The sequence below is a fragment of the Thamnophis elegans genome, chromosome 16 (genome assembly GCF_009769535.1).
Source record: "Thamnophis elegans isolate rThaEle1 chromosome 16, rThaEle1.pri, whole genome shotgun sequence".
NCBI lineage: Eukaryota > Metazoa > Chordata > Lepidosauria > Squamata > Colubridae > Thamnophis > Thamnophis elegans.
Window position 1 is genome coordinate 27,122,556 of NC_045556.1, and position 13,483 is coordinate 27,136,038.

The 13,483-nt window shown below is 49.0% G+C and overlaps 1 protein-coding gene across 1 annotated transcript in view; it reads right to left on the reverse strand.

The window, feature by feature from the left end:
- NOTCH1 (notch receptor 1) overlaps positions 1 to 13,483 on the reverse strand; it is a 115,774-nt gene that overhangs the window by 22,856 nt on the left and 79,435 nt on the right. The window contains exons 15-22 of the mRNA XM_032232766.1: positions 11,876 to 11,989; positions 8,292 to 8,411; positions 4,219 to 4,371; positions 3,138 to 3,366; positions 2,366 to 2,567; positions 1,403 to 1,556; positions 961 to 1,145; positions 22 to 154 (exon numbers count right to left, since the gene is read on the reverse strand). Coding sequence (XP_032088657.1) covers positions 22 to 154; positions 961 to 1,145; positions 1,403 to 1,556; positions 2,366 to 2,567; positions 3,138 to 3,366; positions 4,219 to 4,371; positions 8,292 to 8,411; positions 11,876 to 11,989 — 1,290 coding nt within the window. The remainder of the gene's footprint in view (positions 1 to 21; positions 155 to 960; positions 1,146 to 1,402; positions 1,557 to 2,365; positions 2,568 to 3,137; positions 3,367 to 4,218; positions 4,372 to 8,291; positions 8,412 to 11,875; positions 11,990 to 13,483) is intronic.

Consider the following 13,483-nt stretch of genomic DNA (forward strand, 5'->3'; position numbering starts at 1 on the left):
GGGCTTGCTGGAGGCTCCTACCTTGAGTTCCACGGGGACAAGAGCATTTGTAGGTGTTGAGCAGATCAATGCAAGTGCCGCCATTTTGGCAGGGATGAGAAAGACATTCTTTGATCTCCTCCGAGCAATTTCGCCCGTGGTAGCCGGCCACGCACTGCAAAGGAAGAAGCAGACAGACTTTCCCTCTTACCGGAGAAATATAATAAAAGAAATTCATATTTAATTCTACCTGTGGCAACAGCAGCGAGAATTGTATATGCACAAAATTGGGGGTGAAATGACAATATACCTACAGAGGAAAATGTAATAAAGAAAATATTAGAATGTGCTGAAATGGATAGATTAAACATTGAAAATTAAGGATAAGGGGGAAACAGAATACTTTTTAACTTGGGAATTATCCTATCAATGGACAGAAAACAGAAGCAGAAGTTAGAAATTTAGAATTGAGGAAGATATGTAAATAATGATGAAATAAGTGTGTAATTAAATAATGAATATTGAAGAATTAGGGTAAGTAAACATTATGATTAATAGAGGACAATGTTTATAATAACTGATATTATTAACTAACTATAGGCAAGATTGAACAGAGTATTTAATTAGATAATGGAAAATGTTCAGTAAGGATAAGTGAAGATCATGTGGAATAGACTTTGAGAAGAAGACACTTCTGAGGAGGAGGAGGAGGAGGAGGAGGAGGAGGAGGAGGAGGAGGAGGAGGAGGAGGAGGAGACACCTCTGAGCGAGCAGCAAAGCCAGGCTGTCCTGCCACAGGTAGGGCCAGGGCATCTGACTCCGAACGTCACTTGGGAAGGGCCTTGTGTCCCTCGCAAGGCACCTCCCCAACCTGACCCTGGGTAGCAGCAGGTTGAAATCCTGCCTTCCTGAAAGCGGCCTCTATGCCCGGCGGCCACGAAAACCCACCGGCCCGCATCCTTCCTAGTCGGGAAAGCCTACCTCGCAGGAATAGCCGCCCAGATAGTCCGTGCAGGTGGCCCCGTTCTGGCAAGGGTTGGGGGAGCACTCGTCCACCTGCTCTTCACAGTAGCTGCCTGTGTAGCCAGGCTGGCAGTGGCAGAAGTGGGTGTTGCCCCTGTCCACGCAGAGGCCAGAGTTTCTGCACAGGCGAGCCACGTCCAGTCCTGCAAGAGGGAAGCCATCGGACATGTGTGGCAGGCCGGGACGGGGCAGGTAGTAAGGGGGGATGGGAGCAGAACAACCCGGCCAAAGTGTCCGGCCCCAAGCCTTTCTTGTTCCTTGCCCTTTTGTGGCCTCGGGCCCAAGGACAATCCCCCACTCACCCAACGGTCCATACAGGAGGGTCCCCATCATGGAAAAGACCTCAAGGGGAGTTGGCCAGAGTTCTGGAAGTTCCCCTGAGGTCAGGAAGGAGACCCACCTTGCCGTTGTGCGGCCACCTCGCAAGAGACGTTGGGTACATCGCAGTACAGGCCGGTCCAGCCGCTCGGGCACTCGCAGCGGTAGTGATTGCTGATCTGCCAGCACTTCCCTCCGTTCTTACAGGGAGACGAGTCGCACCAGTTGACCAGGCTCTGCAGAGAAGGCGGGAAGAGGACGGCGCATGGGGTGAAGGTACAGAAGAGCTGCCCCCGTGCTGGAGCTAAGCGGAAGCAGAGAGCGACCCCCGAGAGGGACGGTCCCCGAGAGATGCTGACGGTGACGGGAAGTGGGAGCTATCCTCTTTTATTTGGTTTCCTTGTACGATTCACGTTCATTCTAAGTGTTGTCTTTTATTATTTATGATGAATGTATTTTTATGATGACTATGACCATGATTTATCACTTATAGCTTTTATGTACAATGAGAGCTTATGCACCAAAGACAAATGCCTTGTGTGTCCAATCAGCCTTGGCCAACAAAGAATTCTATTCCATATCCCTATTCTATTCTATTCTATTCTATTCTATTCTATATTCTATATTCTATATTCTATATTCTACATGCTATATTCTATATTCTATCATCGATCATCTATATTCTATTGTCTATATTCTATTCTATTCTATATTCTACATTCTATATTCTATCATCTATATTCTATTCTATTCTATTCTATATTCTACATTCTACATTCTATCATCTATATTCTAGTCTATACGCTATACTCTCTATTCTATTCCTATTTCTTTCTTACCATTGCATTTGAGACATTTGCAAGTCTGTACAGCAAAGAAAAGCTGAAGTGAGACTGGCTAGCAACCACTTCGCTTAGTTACCACATTGCCCGAACCAGTTGGGGCACTGAATGAGAACTGCCTGCCTGCTTGCCTGCCTGCCTCCCCTCCTTGAAAATCCAAAGCGAATATTCCACCTGGAGCAGGAAGCAGAATTGAGGGTTACCTGGCAATTGAGTCCAGTGTACCCCTGCAGGCAGGTGCATTTGTAAGTTCCGTAGCTGTCCTGGCAAGTCCCCCCATTCATGCAGGGTCTGGAGTCGCACTCGTTAATGTCGTGCTCACAATAAATGCCAGTGAAGCCGGGTGGGCAGACACACGTGAAGGTGTTGATGCCGTCCACACAGGTGGCCCCGTTGAAGCAGGAGCTGAGTGATGGGAGGAAGATAGCGTCAGAGTACGTACAGCTTTGCTAGGTGAGACAACCCAGGAGCAATAACAGCAAACAGAGGTTCGTAATAAATATTGGTCTTATCTACAAAAGAACATATACTATACATACATGTACTATAGGCATAAGTCAAAGAAACAGCAATTACAGCAGGGAAAAAAACACGGCGAGAGAAAGACACCCTAACAGGGCTTCTTATTATTATACAGGCTCTTAAAGGGATAACAGCTGAAAACCTTCCTGACTCATTCTCATCATTACATCAGTGCATCATCGTAGCACCTGGTCCGCTGTTAAATCACTACCATGACAGAGAGAGTCACCCACCCACACCCCTGGCTTCAGAGATGCTGGACCTTACATGAAACGGAAGGATCAGGGTCAGGAGGGGTCTGTTTCGATCCATCGGGCCCATCCAGATCAATGTTTCTCAGCCTCGACAAGCTGAAGACAGGTAGACTTCAACTCCCAGAGTTCATGGCTGGCTGGGAATTTCTGGAACCTTTAAATTCTCATGATTGAAAAGGCCCATTCTGGGTCAACTTACCTCTCCGTGCAGTCTGGGGTGTTGTGCTCACAGTGGATCCCACTGAAGCCCGACGGGCAGGTACAGGTGTAGCTGTTGACACAGTCCGTGCAGTTGGCCCCGTTCTTGCAGGGGTCGCTGGCACACTCGTCCACGTCTTCCTGGCATTCGGGGCCCTGGAAGCCTGCCAGGCAGTTGCAGGAGAAGCCGTTCACGCTGTCAGAACAGGAGCCCCCATTGTGGCAGGGATCTGGGGGGGGGGGGAGAGAGAAGCAGACTGGCATCACATTTGCAGCACCAGGAGGAGGGGAGGGGGATGGTGGGGCGCTCTCCCAAGGAGTGCAGTAATATCCCTGTCCATGCCCTCTTCAACAACTGCTACCCCAACCCCAAACCCCCGCGAAAGTGACCCCCCACGCCTCTGGGTCCCTGCTTCTAGCATGCCCAGAATCTGCCTTCCAGGAATTTAAATCCATGACCCTGGGTTTCTGGAATAAGAAGCAAAGGGATGCCCCCACTCCACCTCTTTGCAAAGGCAGGTAATGGTTCCCCTAGCACATATGCGCTAGTCGTTCTCGACTCTAGGGGGCGGTGCTCATCTCCGTTTCAAAGCCGAAGAGCCAGCACTGTCCAAAGACTTCTCCAGGGTCATGTGGCCGGCATGACCCAACGCCGAAGGTGCACCGTTCCCTTTCCACCAAAGGTGGTTCCTATTTTCCTACTTGCATTTTTTACATGCAAGTAGCTAGGTTGGCAGAAACTGGAACAAGTAATGGGAGCTCCCTCTATTACGCGGTGCTAGGGATTCGAACCCTCGAACTGCTGACCTTTCTGATCGATAAGCTCAGCGTCTTAGCCACTGAGCCCTTTTGCAAAGGTAGACAGCCTCTTCCCCTTCCCCCACAAACCAACCTTCCCCAGCAGCTGGCCTGAGAGACTTTCCTGCCCGCCCAGATGATAAGGGGAGGGGGCAGGTTTCTCCCTTGAAAGAGCAGTTTTGAAAGGCACCAGATCGGCTGCCCGGCTGCCCCCCCCCCCTCCCAGCTCAATTGGGACGGACCCTGACTGGGAGTTTGTTCCCTGGGCTCACTGAGATTCTTACTGGGTTGACAGTCATCGATGTCAGTTTCACAGCTGTCCCCTGTGAAACCAGCTTTGCACAGGCAGCGGTAGCTCCCGTTGGTGTTTTGGCACGTGGCACCATTCCGACAGGGGCTCTTGACGCACTCGTTGATGTCAATCTCACAGGTTTGCCCTGAGAAGGGAAGGGGAGAGAGGGAGAAATAGGACTGTGGGAAATGTCCGCTTCGCTCATCTCTAAAACCATTCAGTGTGTGCTCTTCCCTGAAGGGCAGAGATACAGATACAGATAAACAGAGTTGGAAGGAACCTTGTAGGTCATCTAGTCCACACCCCCAGCCCAAGCAGGAGGCCCTACACCATTTCTAACAGAGGGCAGTTCAGTCTCTTCTTGAAAGCTTCCAGGGCTGAAACTCCCACAACTTCCGAAGGCAACCTCTCTTTCAATGAATGTAGATTAACAGAGTTGGAAGGGACCTTGGAGGTCATCTAGTCCAACCCCCCACCCAGGCAGGAGACCCTACACCATTTCTGACAAATGGCAGTCCAGTCTCTTCTTGAAAGCCTCCAGGGATGAAGCTCCCATGACTTCCGAAGGCATCTCCTGTTCCATTGATTGTTCTCACTGTCAGGAAATTTCTCCTTATTTCCAGATTGAATCTCTCCTTGGTCACTTTCCATCCATTGTTCCTTGTCTGGCCTTCGGGGGCTTTGGAAAACAGCTTGACCCCTCCTCTCTGTGGCAGCCCCTCAAATATTGGAAGACTGCTATCTTGTCCCCCTGATCCTTCTCTTCCCTAGACTGGCCATGCCCGGTTCCTGCAACTGTTCCTCGTATGTTCCAGCCTCCAGACCCCTCATTATCCTGATTGCTCTTCTCTGCACTCTTTCTAGAGTCTCAACATCTTTTTTATAGTCTGGTGACCAAAACTGGATGCTGAATTCCAGATGTGGCCTTACTAAAGCTTTATAGAGTGGGATTAGTACCTCTCTTGATCTTGATTGTATCCCTCTGTTAATGCAATTTAGGATTGCATTGGCTTTTTGGGCTGCCGCCACACACTGCTGGCTCATATTTATTGTTCCTTCTTGGCCAACTTTGCCCTCTGTCTCTTTAAAATACCTTGAGGCCCCTCCTCATCATGACTTATGCCCAACATCGATTTGAGCAAAATAAAAATTCCATAAAACGCCTGAACTGATTAATATCAAGCAGGAAACTAATTAAGACACAGCAATAAACCGCAATAACATATACGTGTGAGGACTGAAAACACCCAGGGTCAGACTACCAAGACTACAGGAAGAAAGAGAAGTGAAAACTAATTCATTAAGGCCAGAAAGAACTTAAATGGTGGAGTTTATAGCCATTAGAGACAGAGTCACCTACTGAGATAGGATGACGGAACAAAGGTAGCCACGATTCCTAGTTTGACCGTGAAGTGGAAAAAGAGACAATTTTCTCTATACTTGAGGACTTCTGCCTGGTTACTATGGGACCATAATCCAGCAGAGCTCTTCTGAGGTTTTTAATTAATTAGCCAGCTAATGAAGACCAATTGGGATTGAGAAACCGTTAATTAAGCTTCAGCTAATGGTTTAGACTTGCCGTCTCCATGTATGTACAGTTCATATAAAAAAATGGAATTCCTGCAGCTAGGGGGAGGGATCAAAATTCGGGGTTGGGAGGCTCAAAGGCATTTCCACCCAGGCTGTAAAAACCATTCATTGCTGACTGGGAGGATTCGTCGTTGGTTTTTTTTCCCAGTCTGGAAAGGAAACGTTACCCCAAGTTGGAGATATCTAAGTTTATGACTATTTAACCCCGTTAATTACCGTATTTATCGGCGTATAACACGCAGTTTTAAAACTAAAATTGCAAGCTTAAACCCTGCCTGCGTGTTATACGCCGATACTCCGGGTGGCAGAAGCCCGGGACCCAGTCAAATTCGCTGCGCAAGGTGAAACGGCCGGCAGCAGCCCTGCTCTCCTGCTGCGGCTTCTGTTTCAATAGGGAAGAAAACTTCCTTTCGCTTCCCGGGCTTCTGCCGCCCGGCAGAAGCCCCGGGACCCAGTCAAATTCGGGAAGCGAAAGGAAGTTTTCTTCCCTACTGAAACAGAAGCCGCAGCAGGAGAGCGAGGCTGCTGCCGGCCGTTTCACTTTGCGCAGCGAATTTGACTGGGTCCCGGGCTTCTGCCACCCGGCAGAAGCCCCGGGACCCAGTCAAATTCGCTGCGCAAGGTGAAACGGCTGGCAGCAGCCTCGCTCTCCTGCGGCCAGCGTCCGTTTCAGTCGCTTCCCTTGTCCGTCTTGATTGCTGGAAGCAGTAACAAACGGCGCGTCCGCTCCGCATCGCCCTGACAACCACCCCAGCCGGCGGCTGCCAGGCCTCGCTGGAGTCAATTGCAAAGCTGCGTTCAGCGCTTTGAGGACCTGAGGCATCTTGGGAAATGTAGTTCCCTATCAGAAAGAATGGAGTAGCTGCGAATTTGTAACAACATAATATAACTTGGTGCTTCGCAGGTTACGAAAATCTCGTTTGATTTGCACACTGTTTTTTAAAAGTTAGATAAAGAAATTATGCTGTGAAAGCGACTAGATAGCCCCCCTCCCCTTCCTGTGTGTGAGAAAGGGAAGGAGAGGAAGGAAGGAGGGAGGGGGGAGGAAAAGAAGAAGGGAGGGGGGGAGAAGATGGAAGGAGAAAAGATGGATGGAAGGAGAAAGAATGGAAGGAGAAGGAGGAAGATGGAAGAAGAAAGGAAGAAAAAGAAGAAGGGAGGGAGAAGGAAGGAGGTAGGAAGAAAAGGGGAAGAGAGGGAAAGAGCAGAAAGACAAAGAGGATGAAGTTGATAGGCAAGAGGAAGGGGGAAGGAAGGGAAAAAAGAGGGAGAGAGTGAAGATGAGGAAGAGGTTTTTGGTTTTCCAAAAAGCAGTGATTCTGATTAAGTTTTTTTGCTCAAAGAGGTGTTTTTTCATTTCATATTTGCCTTTTAAGAGGAGTTAATGTTATAATTCATGTTCTAATGTTATAAATTTTAATCCAACATTAAGTTCCGAGCTTCCAAGTCATTTATTTTTAATGAAAAAAATTTTTACTCAAATTTTTGTGTTAAAATGGGGGGTGCGTGTTATACGCCGGTGCGGTAGCTCAAATGCAGAAGGCTCCCAGTTGGGTGGATATCAATGCCCAGAATTTCCCAGGCTGTGTACCGTATTTTTCGGAGTATAAGACGCACCAAGGTTTTGAAGAGGCAAATTAAAAAAAAAAAAGTTTTTGCACTCTGCAAACCTCCCCAAAACAACCCGTTTTTTTTAATGGGCATGAATAGCCCTTAGGAGGCTTGTAGAATGCTCCGGGGGGGGGGGGGGGCGAGCAAAAAATGGCTCATTTTTTTGTGAAAATGGCCCCCTTTTTGTCAAAAAAAGGGCATTGATAGCCTTTAGAAGGCTTATAGAGTGCTCCTGGGGAGCGGGGGGGGGGCACATCCATTTTTGCAAAGGGGGCAGGGTTTCAGGAGGCAAAAATGCTGTATTAAGTATATAAGATGCACCCAGATTTTCACCCTCTTTTTTGAGGGAAAAAGGTGCGTCTTATACCTGCCTGAAGATATGCAGAGCAGGGATATACCATTTAACACCAGAGGGAGGGAGGGAGGGAGGGAGGGAGGGAGGAAAGAAGGAAGGAATGATGGACCGTGGTGTTACAGTAGTTGGAATGGAACATTGCAGCCTAATTCTGCTCACTGCCAGGAGTTCGATCCTGACCGGCTCAAGATTGACTCAGCCTTCCATCCTTCCGAGGTCAGTTAAAAGGAGGACCCAGATTGTTGGGGAAAATAGGCTGACTCTGTAAACCGCTTAGAGAAAGCACTGTGAAGCGGCATATAAGTCTAAGCTCTATTGCAATTGTTTCCAACAAAATGCAGTCAAGATTCTCCCCCTACCAGCTCCGGGATGTCCCTCCCTTTCTCTCCCTAGATCGTCTTTCCGAAGTCTGCCCTTGGCTGCCTGAACGGTTGCACCTCAGAAACCCCAAAGGATGTGTGGGTGAGTGTGGGTGTGCGTGCAATGCCCCGAGGCCCCCTTCCTCGTACCTTGCCAGCCCGGAAGGCAGGTGCACAAAAAGCTCTCGTAGTCCTCCGACTCTCTGCACTGCCCCCCATTCTTGCAGGGACCATCCGCGCAGGGCGCCAGCACCTCCCGGCAGGTGAGACCTGCAGTTGGAAAGAAAAATCGGGTTAGCTGCAGCCCATGGGCCCCCGACGTGGCATGGAGGCCGTTTACGCTCCATCCTATCACCCAGGAGGCCCTTGGCTGGATCTGGGGCGCAAGTGTGCGCGAGTGAGAAGTCAGGCAGTGGAGATAACGGACCTTCCTACAGATCCCTGCACAATGGACTCTGGCGATGAGAAGCTCCCAGCCCCATCTCCCTTTTGGACCTCCCCAAGGGACTTTTTTAAAAAGTTTTTAATATTTTGTTCTCTATATACAATTATAGGTATACGTCCACATAGTTATTATTCTTTTTTACCTTCGTTATGCATTTGTCATTCCATTTACGGGGTTATAATATACCATTTGGGCTGCTTTGTTTACATTCCTCACCTGTTTTGATACCACCTTCTTTTCCCTTTCTTTTCTCCCTCCCTCCCTTCTCTACTTTCTTCCTTCCTCTCTCCTTTCCCTTCCTTCTTCCATTTCCTCTCCCCTACTCTTCCTCTTCCTCTTCCTGCCCTCTCTCCTTCGCTCGAGCCAAGGTGGCGCAGTGGTTAAATGCAGCACTGCAGGCTACTTCAGCTGACTGCAGTTCTGCAGTTCAGCTGTTCAAATCTCACTGGCTCAAGGTTGACTCAGCCTTCCATCCTTCCGAGGTGGGTAAAATGAGGACCTGGATTGTTTGGGGCAATATGCTGATTCTGTAAACCGCTTAGAGAGGGCTGAAAGCTCTATGAAGCGGTATATAAGTCTAACTGCTATTGCTATATTCTCCCTTCCATCTTCCTCTATCTTCCTTCCCTCCTCTTCCTCTCCTCTCCTCCTCTCTTCCCCTTCCTACCCTCTCTCCTTCTCTTTCTCTCCCTTCCACCCTCCTCTCCTTACCTCTTTCTTCTTTCCCTCCTCTCCTCCTCTTCCCTTTCCTGCCCTCTCTCCTTCTTTCCTTCTCCCTTTCATCTTCCTCTCCTCTATCTTCCTTCCCTCCTCTTCCTCTCTTTTCCTCTCCCTCTCCCTCTCCTCTCTCCTCTCCCTTCCTCTCCTCTGTCTTCCTCCCCTCCTCTTCCCCTCCACTCCACCTCTCTTCCTTTTTTCTCTATTGTTGTAGGTGTCTCTTCCAGCTTCCAAGATGCTTTTTTCCTTGGGGAAGGAATTCATCCACACTGTGGACATTTGAGGAACGGCAGTTGTCCAAACTGCACCCTCCAGAGCCACCTATGGGCAACCCTCCCCTGGACCAGGAGGCAGGGAGAAAAACCCCTTGCCCAGCCTTCCTTTCCTGTTTACTAACAGAGACTTCTTTCTGTTTTCCAGAACCTTCTCTGGGCTCACACACAAACACACACACACACCACCCCCAAAATCTCCTGGGTTGTTTCTCCAGCAACCAGCCAAGGCAGGAAAGTCTAGGACTTCCTCCCATTGTCCAGAGGTTGCCGTTTTGCGCAGCAGGAGGAGGAAGCAGGAAATGGCCGGAGGGGCCGAAAAAGAGCCTCTCCGAGCGCTGGGGATGGGGCGCGGGGCCTTTGGCCAGCGGGAGAAGGTTGCAAAAAGAGGAAAAGGGTTCCTTGCCCAAAAGGGGGTGGGTGGGAGATAAATAACAGAATAACAGAATTGGAAGGGACCTTGTAAGTCATCGAGTCCAACCCCTGCCTGGATGTTTGCCCGAGGGAAAATCTGAGGTGGGGTGACTGAGAAGGGCGTGGGTGGAAACCTCCGAGGGGAAGAAGCAAATCCCATGACTTTCCATCCTAACGTTCGGAGGCAGGAAAACAGCGGAGGCTTCCGCGTGAATTTTTCCCATCACGTCTCCTTATCGGGGAAGGGGGGGGGGGGAGGTCCTGTCTGAGGCAGGAAGCAAACGAGCTCAGAGAGTGAGCATCAGATAATGGGGGTCCTCAACTTACGACCACAACAATCAAGGCCAAAATTTCCACTGCCATGGGAGACGCTTGTTAAGTGAGTTTTGCGACAGTTGTTAAGTGAAACCCCTGCAGCTGTTTAAGTTAATAACACGGTTGTTAAGTGAATCGGGCTCCCCCATTGACCTTGCTCATCGGAAAGTCGCAAGAGGGGATTGCGTGACTGCGGGACACTGTGACCGTCATAAATACCAGTCAGCCACCAAGCATTACTGAATTTCCAATCACGTGACCCTGGGGATGCTGCAACGGTCATAAGGGTGGGAAATGGTCAAAAATCAGGGGTCCCCAACACCAGGACTGTGGCCCACTGCCAGGCTGCGGACTATTCAGAACCAGGCTGCACGAGCATTGGGCCAGCACACACACACACCTTGTGCGAGCAACGAACCAGTGTGTACCCATGCGCATGCAGCTCAACCTGTGCAAGTGGAGGTGCATGCTTGTGCACGCCAGCCCACTGCTTGCAGAAATTAAAGTGTGCACATGCGCACATGGGTGGCAGCTCAATGCTCATGCGGCCCAGTTCCCTTCTGCCCCATCCCAGCCGGGCCTCCAAGCCACAAAGTTTAGGGACTGCTGTCATAAGTCTATGTGTTCAATGCTGTTGTTACTTTAAACAGTCACAAACAACCTGTTGTAAGTCAAGGACTACCTATGTCTGGGAAAGACAATTCAGCAACTGCCCTGAACATTTTAGGGAAGTGGTGTTGTGGCCGGCTAGTGGCCAGCGGAGCTGGTGGCCGACTCAGACAGTGAGGAGGTTGGGGAGGAACCTGGGCCAGTCCTGGAGTCTGGGGAAGGCTCTGAGGAGGGCTCTGCATGGAAGGCAGTTATCAGCTGCCTTCAGAGTCAGACATCAATGGGGCAGAAGAACAGCTGGAGCATGTTCCCAGTGTGCACATGCGCAGAGCTGCCAGGGGAAGAGAAGAGCTAAGGAACAAGGATGGACTCGGGAGTAAAGGCACAGGGGGACGGTGAATGGCCCCTCTCAGAGGAAATAAAGAGGAGCAAAAGGGGAGGGGAGTTTGCAGGAAGCAATGAGTTCAATTCATTTGGGTGAAGATCTGTTCCTGACTTCTAGCCAAGGAATTGCTGCTACAGCATGGAGTTTGGAAGATATTGGCCTGGCAGCTCTTCAAGCCTGATAAAGGTCTGTAGCTGTGAAATCTCTGGAAAGACTTTGCTGGAGAGGAATTCCCTTTAACCTAAATAAAAGGGGTTTTATTGGGAGGAGTCGTCTGCTTGGCGTTTTTGGGAAGCCTAGGTCAGAATGTGGATGAATCCCCCTCCCCTCCTCTTCCCCCAGAGATCCCTCAGCTGTTTTGGATCAACGATGTTTGGTGGCCAGAATCTCTATGGTTGGAAGTAGAGACCGAGGAGGGACGGTTGGCTTGGAGGCCAATTCCCTTCACGACACAGAAACGCCAGTGAAACCAGAAGTGTGGGAGGTTTGTTCTTCTGCTCCCACCCACCCCAGCTATTCTGGGACACCCCCACATTTCTCTCTGGCTGAAGCCCCCTCCAAGCGTTGGCTCTCTCACCTGTGTAGGGCGGGAGGCAGTTGCACTGGTAGCGAGCAACGTCGTCAATGCATGTTCCCTGGTTCAGACAAGGGTTGGAGGCACATTCGTTGATGTTGATCTGGCAGTTGGGTCCTGGGGGAAGGAAGGAAATCTGCAGGGTCCCACCTACATCTGGGGGGCCCCAAAGCCACCCACACATTCTTTCCCAACCTTGAAAATGTCCCAAAGGTGCTTTTTTCAGAAGGCAACTGGACTTCCTTGTTTTTCCTTCTGAAGACGTTTCGCTTCTCACCCAAGAAGCTTCTTCAGCTCTGAGAGGATGGTGGGGAATGGAGCCCCTCTCAGAGCTGAAGAAGCTTCTTGGGTGAGAAGCGAAACGTCTTCAGAAGGAAAAACAAGAATGTCCAGTTGTTTCCTTAAAAAAGCACCTTTGGGACAACCATGACCTAGAGGACTGAGAATCTCCACAGGCATTTAGCTATGCAATTTGGGATGAAGACCCTTGGAAGGGTGTAGAAACGGATTTCCAGAGGAAACAAAAATTGCAGGCTACAGGAACCATTTGCACCACTCAGGTGACGCTGAGGACACAGAGAAAACCTCCAAGTAGCCTCAATGACCCTCTCAAAGGATGCAAACGACCAGCTTTGTCTGCAAGGAACATAAATCCTTCCATTCTCCACCATCCAGTCAGAGCTGAAGAAGCTTCTTGGGTGAGAAGTGTAACGTCTTCAAAGAAAAAACAAGAAAGCCCAGTTGCCTCCTGAAAAAACAGGAGGGACAACCATGACCTGGAGGACTGAGAAACTCTACAGACTTTTAGTCTAGACCGATGTTTCTCAACCTGTGGGTCAGGGCCCCTTTGGGGGTCGAACAACCCTTTCACAGGGGTCACCTAAGACCATTGGAAAACACATATGTTTTCAAAAAAAATACGGAAAACATAAAATAATTTTATGATTGGGGGGGTCACCACAACATGAGGAACTGTATTAAAGGGTCCCAACATTAGGAAGGTTGAGACCCACTGGGCTAGACCGATGTTGCTCAACCTTTGCGACTTTTAAGGACTTCTATATAAGTCTAAGTCTAACTGCTATTCTACTCCCAGAATTCCCCAGCCAATTTGAGAGTTGAATTCCACAGGTCTTAAAATGATCAAAGTTGAGAAATGTGGGGCAGATAGACCTTCTGATGGTTTCCCCCAAAGCTGGAGGGGTCAAATTGAGATGAACTGCTTTGACAGCCCACCTCCCCAAATATGGATTGTCTACCCAAGCCAACTCTTTCTTGGACAGGTAGTTAACTAAACCCTTCCAGTTGAGTCAAGGGTTTATAGTATTTATTTATATCTCAACCTTTATCTAATGATTAGTCCTTGGGCCATATCAAAGTACAGAGTTCCAGAAACAAATTGTTACAAAAATTTGATAAAAGCAATTTAAAATGGAATTGGATAAAATACAATTTAAAATGAAATTAGAATAAAATACAGTCTAAATGAAATTGGAATAGAATACAATAATTTAAGATATAGGTGAAATATGATAAAAATTATATTTTGGTGTCACCCCTGCAATCTACCCCAATCAGTTCAACCTATGCCAATCTCAACCAAACCGTTTA